We start from the raw sequence: 6,948 nt of genomic DNA on the forward strand, positions 1-6,948 counted from the left end.
CGATTGTTCATCGGTAGATGAATGAATAAAACAGCTATGGTACATTTACACAATGGAATACTACTCAGCCATAAAAAGAAGAAAATTTTACCCTTTGCCACAGTATGGGTGGACCTGGAGATCATTATGCTAAGAGAAAAGCCAGTCAGAGAAAGAGAGATAACATATGGTTTCACACATATGTGGAATCTAACAAAAAATACCAAAATAGAACAAAGAAGCCAAATAGAAGCAGGCTCATAGATAGAGAGCAGGATGACAGCTAGGGAGTGGCAGAGGTTAGGGGTGGAGGGATTGATCAAGAAGGAAAAAGTGCTTATGGACATGGACAGTGTGGTGATTGCAGGAAAAGGGGAGTATAAGGGGACTAGATGGTAATGGAAAATATAATTAAAATTTTAAAAAATAAAATAAAAATAAAAAACTTAGAGTTGAGTATCTATGGTAAAAATAAGAATATCCATTTGAATAATAAAAATAAATAAACAAAAGAAAACTACAATATATTTTTCCTAGAAGGAAGGAGAAAGGTCTACACAAGAAGTTAAGAAATGTGGTTATATCGAAATCACAGAATAAGATGGGAGAAAAAGGTTCAAATATATGATTAATTTCAGCAAAATGTTAATGCATTAAACCCATATTTTTTAAAAAATATGTGTTTTGTGTAAAATTAGGGAAATAATACAGCTAAAGGGTGCTTATAAGTGGTTTCTAAAATGAAATATACAGTGAGTTGAAAACAAAGGCATGCAAAATGAAATAACTTGTGAGCACTTATAAAAAAAGCTGGTGCAGCAAAATTAATATTAGATCTATTAGAATCTAGAGCAAAAATAAAGTACTGGTGCTGATAAAAGAAGATAAAAGCAAAGACCTATAGAGAAGATATTATAGTCATTATTTTAATGCACATAGCTTCAAATATTAAAAATTGATAGAATTAGATGTTGCATTCACACTGCATGGTATAGAAACTGGTGGGTCAAGCAGTAACATTGGTAAGTGGATAGACTATTTGTTTGACAGAATTAAGTGACACAATCTAATGGACCCATGTAATGATTATATGCAATAAATAAAGAATATTTATTATTCTCAAATGTATAGAAAGCCATTGAGAGGACATAACTACTCTGTGTCCTAGGAGCTGGACCTGGGCCAGAGTGGAGTTTGCTTTCTGCAAACCCCTTTTCCAGACTTTCTGATAAGAATGATGATCATTCTGATGTAAATCACCACCACTCTCTTGCCTCCTGGTATGTTCTGGTTCCTGGAGTAGGTTATTGTCTTAATTTGGTCAAGTATGTAATTTTCATATCTGATGACATTCACGTACTAGTACCCATGACTATTCCCTCCATCCCCACCCATGACCCTTTACTAATTCTTTTGGCACCTGCCAAGCTATATGGGGATCTATTTTATCTTGCAGCCACCTAAGACATGACTTGTATGTAAGTTTTTCTTAATAAACTGTATTAATTACCAGACTATAGTGTCTAGTCTCTTTCTCACAGAGGTAGATTTTTAGCCTTGGGACTTTTCCCTGGTCTGAGAGTACCAGCAACCATTTTAAAAAGCTATTTCAAAGAATGAATTAAAATTACACATTCTCTCTTGATGATACAGTACAATTAATGTATAAATCATCAATGAAATGATAGTTTCAAAATACTCTGAAATAAGTAAGAATATTCCTCAAGAAAGTACAAGGAAGAAGAATAAAATCAAGACAGAAAATCATGAAATATACAACCAAGAAACAAAAGAAAGGACCAAATAGTTCTTGAACTAATTTAACAGAAAAACTAATCAAGAAATAAAGAAAAGGCAAAAATAAATAATGCTAACAACATAAAGCAGCCATAATTAGGTGGAGTAGATGTTTAAAGACAGTCACAATGGCACACTAAAATAAATGCTTTGAATACATTTAAACCTAGCTGACATGAGTAATTTTTTAATAATGCTACATTACCAAAATTGATTTAAGCTGATTGAACCAATAGCCACCAAATAAATTGAAAGAGCAGTTGAGAATTCCCTCAATGTAAAAAGGAATCACATTCGATCTACCGGTAAATTAAGTCTATGAAGTGGCAGAATAATTTATGTAAGGAATATTACTAAAATTGGAATATAAATTTAGCTTTTGTATTAATAAATAATATTGATATAATATGATAAAGTCACATAAATTTCCCCATATGCATGATTTCCGCGTCTTATATTATTCTCACTGAAATTTCTAGCACATTGTCCATCAAGTTCTACAGAATATGTCTCTTCTCATGAAGATTTCAGTGTTTTATGTTCTCCATTGTGCTCTATGACTCTGTGACTCTGTCTTGCATCAGTGTATTTGTGGGTATGCCCAATCCTCCCAGCTGGCCTGCACTGCAGCCTGTCTGTTGTGTCCCATATGGAACCCAACATAGTGTTGTATCCCAGACTGTATGATTATATCCAGTGGTGAGAGGATGTGTGGCTATTGCCTCCTCTGCAGAAAGCAGCAGTCATAACTGTGACCTTGCAGAGGGCAAGTGCAAAACAACATGTAGGCCAAGCCCAACTCTGCAAGCAGCTCCACTTGGCACATTGATATGACCAAGAGCAGAAAGGCACAGAGCTTCTCCTTGCTGCTACTGACTGGCTGTGTGCCCATTGTACCTCTCTTCACTCCAGCTCAGGTTTCAGCTTTCTAAATATAAGGTGTGCTCAGGGGCCCCAGACCACACTCAATGTCGACATTCAGTCTCCTGGCCTATTGGGGCAAAACAGTTTATCCTCAAACACTACAAATTGATTGTGTCAAATTATGATCTTTTGAGGAAATTTTAGAATCACCTTTATTTTAGAAGAACAAATTAAAGAGAAGAAATAGGTAAGTGACTATATCATGGTTGTGTTAATTTTTTTTCTCTGACCTTTAGGTTTGTTTCAGATGAAATAAATTGTGCATTGGGCATAAATTGGGCATTGTTTGTAGTTAAATACACACTCTTTTCCTTGATTTTTCAAATAAATACACTCGATTGCATTTTTGTTTATTACAGTATACTTGATTATAATTTAGTGTAAACTTTTCATTTCTTTCTATCAGATATATATTAGATGATATTATGTTGCTTTTCAATAAATATTAATGTAGAAAAACAAAAAGGAAACTCCCTATTATTAATATTAACCTCTCTTTCCCAGACACTGTTTCTCAGACTGCTCTTCACAGTCTTTCTGGTGCTTGTTTACGGGGAAAGCGATGGCATCAGTACCTTCCATTGGTTGCCTTCTGGCCAAAAATCAGTATTATCGAAGTAAGTTATATTATTGCCAGTGGTTACCCCTGGAGAATACGATCTGAGGTGATGTCTGTAGGATATTAGTAACCTTTATATCGTATCCTAGTCAGAACTGAAGTTAGAAGACTGACAACTGCTCTCAATAGTGAGAGAAATAGGAATAAAATTCATCAGAGTCCTCTTCAAATTAGTATTATCACGGAGGCTCATTTCTTCATTTTAATTATGTTATATTGTATCTATGAAACCATTAATACTTATAAATAAGTGAAAATCAGTTCATATTTCACAATTATATTTAATTTCAATACATTGCATTTAATAGGATACCTTAAAAATGAATACTTTTATAAAAATAAAATACTATTTATTTCTGAGAAAAGAAGGCATGGCATGACTATGCTGCAGGGATTTTCCAATTTCCACTTTGCTGCTATGGATAATAGGTTAGCATCTATCCTGCCAGTTTTATTTTTATGCATTTATGAGTATTTATAACTCAACAGAAAAGTAGCTTCTTAAAGAAAATTTGGAAATTTCATTAAATAAAATAATTATATTAAAACCAAATTATCATTTATTGAAAATATACCAGAAATATGTAAAGAAAACCCTCTTATTTTTAGATGCTTCCAAGTCTGTGTTGGAAACATCTATTTATATATATATATATTAAAGACTGTATTTTTTTATTATTTATGTTTAGAGAGGGAAGGGAGGGAGAGAGAGAGAGGGGAGAGAGAGAGAGAGAGAGAGAGAGAGAGAGAGAGAGAGAGAGAGAGAGAGAGAGAGAGAGAGACATCAATGTGCGGTTGCTGGGGGTTATGGCCTGCAACCCAGGAATGTACCCTGGCTGGGAATTGAACCTGGGCCACTTCGGTTCCCAGTCCACGCTCAATCCACTGAGCTACGCCAGCCAGGGTTAATATTTTTTATAACAAGGTTAAACTATGCTTGTTTACTTAGTGTTATTACATCCCCACATAAGTTATTTTTATATACTGATCTTTTAAAAGGTTTATAGATTTCAAATACAAGTATGATAACACAAATAAACTTTATATTTTTAAAAATATATTTTTATTTCTAAATTTGATAGCTTTTATATGCTATTTAAATATATACATGTAATATCTCTAATGCAATAAAATAATGTTTATTATTTACTTCCTAAAGTTTTAAATTTGACAACATTTATAACATTTTAAATTTGATATCTATATCCATGGAGGGAGAGGATAGGGAATGTCTGCCATGGAAAGGAATATAATATATTAGTAAAAAATTGAAATATGTCTTATTATTCCAGAAGGCATTTAAATTATTATTTAATTTTTAATTCATAAGTGTATGAGCTAGAAGTAAATAATTTCAAGCCATACTACTTGAGAGTTTAGAGATAAACATATGTATGTGTTTGTTTGTTATGTATTTATTTATTTATTTTTGTTTCTTTTGTAGAGGCCAGTATTTCTTCAGTTAGCTCTGACTCTGTTAATTTCACAGACGAGGACAAATCCCTGCAAGGTATTTAGTCTATTTCTTATCAGTATCACCCTCATTGTCTTTCTTTGCTTTTTAATCTCTCAAATGTGTTCTATAAGGAAGTAATATAGATTTTGTTTGATAGGGTTACCTGAAGTGGCAGAACCCAACTGGTGGTTTAAATCCTTCTTTTATTCTGAACCTGTACTTCCAAATGTAATAAGAAAAGATTTGTCTGCTAGTGGGTAAGTTTTAGCCTCTTGAGTGAGGGATATTTCTTACTTAGTGAATGGAAGTTTGCATGTAGTAATTATTAACCAATGAAGATAAAAGTGTTGTTTCCTGAGGATGGTGAAGACTTTGATATAAAGCATATCCATGGGATGGAGAGGGAGAAAGTGGTGCTCCCCACTCCAGTTAAACATCAGTCAGATCAGAAGCACTTTGTGTTATTCCACTGGAGAGTGATGGAAAAATCATGTGCTGATCTTTACTGTTGTTTAGGGGAGATAGATTGGGGATCAGAGGCAAGGTCTAAAATGTGTTTTTTAAAATTACTTCAAGAAACAATTATATAGTTGCTGTCCCTAATAACCTAAATTAGCCCCACTGTTACTTTTTTAAAGTGCTTTTGTTTTTTAGATAATAGCTGATAGTAACACTGATGACCAGTCATTAAATAGAATTAAAAAATGAATAATGATGGCTGGGGTGGGGGAAAAGACAGAAAAATGTATTTGAACAAAAATAAAATTTAAAAAATGAATAATTATGGAGTTTGTAGGCTCTAATGTAAAAACAAGGTTTTGATTAATTTTCCAATATAATAAATTTAAAATGGAATCAATTAAATATTGATACTTTTTAAAACCAAAGACAGACAAATTTTTGAAAAGATGTATTTTTTACTTTTTATCAAGTATATTGATCTGATTTATCTAGGTGTTTTACTTATTTTCTGCTTTGCATATACTCTAGACAGCCTGACTTTCAGATAAGCATTTCTCAGTTAATAATGTTTGTATTGCAATTCAGTGAACATGGTTGTAACAACTGTCTATTTTATACAGCACCAATTGTTGATTGTGACAAAGTGACTCTACCTGCTGAGGTGCCACAAATGTGAATAATACCCTCCAGCATGCAGGCTGTTCCAGATGACTCTTCTCCATTGTAAAAAGACAAAAAACCTGCCTGAGATCTCAGCAGCCACCTTTAAAATTCAGGCATTTTCTTCACTATTAAAATCATTACTATAAGTGTCATCAGCTTCATGGAAAATATTAGAAAAGCGTGGTTTTAGAAACATGTGTCCTTGTAAAGTAATGAGTATTCAAATGCAGTAGACTTTTTATTATCCATGTTATATTTTCAAAACAAAGAAAAATAATTTTTTAATTTTCAAAAAATTCATTGGACTCTCTTTATGTTTGTTGAATGATTTATTGCATTATACCTTAAAACCAAAGCATTAACATGAAACAATGGTTTAGAGGTCATTGGATTCAAACATGTAGAAGAGGTACAAAACATTTTTTTTAAATAATGAACATTGGAAATAGCAAACATACCCATAAGTGCATTACTTGTTAATTACATTACTGCACATTTTAACCAACTGGCTATTGTGTAGATTATTAAATTTATAATTTTAACAATATTTCACAACACAGAAAATTAATGGTACAATGTCAAGTGAAAAAAGTAGGATAATCTATACATGGTATGATTTTAGTTGTGTTAAAAAGATATATATGCCTAATATTGAAAGACAATGTTAACAAAATATGAACAGTGGCTATTTTTGGAGATAAAATTATGGGTGGTTTGCATTTTCTCCTTTATATTTTTCTGTATCTTCTCAAATTTTCTAATACCACCAGTTTTGTGTATAATTAGAAAATAATAAAATGTATTTAAAAAGAGGACTGGAATAAATTTTCTGAATGTGAATAAATCCTACATTAGTTTCAGCATTTCCTACTTTCCTCAATATTGGATAGAGAATATTTAATGAGTTTCAGTATAAAAGTTTCTATATACTGCATGCAAATATTTTTTAGTGTAAGATGATAAATGTTAAGAAATTAGGGATGATGTACTCCCCCAGAGGCACATAAACACTATGGTACACTATTTAATGCTACATTAAATATCCTCT

General features: G+C 32.2%; 1 protein-coding gene across 1 annotated transcript; it reads left to right on the forward strand.

The window, feature by feature from the left end:
- The first annotated feature begins 2,720 nt into the window (after positions 1-2,720).
- On the forward strand, positions 2,721-6,712 carry PPDPFL (pancreatic progenitor cell differentiation and proliferation factor like). The gene is made up of 5 exons (XM_045845039.1): positions 2,721-2,887; positions 3,205-3,317; positions 4,764-4,829; positions 4,933-5,032; positions 5,858-6,712. Exons 2-5 carry the CDS (start codon positions 3,263-3,265, stop codon positions 5,868-5,870), a joined length of 234 nt encoding a protein of 77 aa, XP_045700995.1. The 5' UTR covers positions 2,721-2,887; positions 3,205-3,262; the 3' UTR covers positions 5,871-6,712.
- Positions 6,713-6,948: the final 236 nt, after the last annotated feature.

This window comes from Phyllostomus hastatus, unplaced genomic scaffold (assembly GCF_019186645.2).
Source record: "Phyllostomus hastatus isolate PE091 unplaced genomic scaffold, TTU_PhHast_1.1 phas_contig_449, whole genome shotgun sequence".
In the NCBI taxonomy this organism is placed as follows: Eukaryota; Metazoa; Chordata; class Mammalia; order Chiroptera; family Phyllostomidae; genus Phyllostomus; species Phyllostomus hastatus.

Bases quoted from the DNA above. Each gene is read 5' to 3' on its own strand.
- PPDPFL (XM_045845039.1), top strand. From the start codon at position 3,263: ATGGCATCAGTACCTTCCATTGGTTGCCTTCTGGCCAAAAATCAGTAT. The intron at 3,318-4,763 runs GTAAGTTATATT...TTTCTTTTGTAG, and splicing joins CAAAAATCAGTATTATCGAA to AGGCCAGTATTTCTTCAGTT. The intron at 4,830-4,932 runs GTATTTAGTCTA...TTTGTTTGATAG, and splicing joins CGAGGACAAATCCCTGCAAG to GGTTACCTGAAGTGGCAGAA.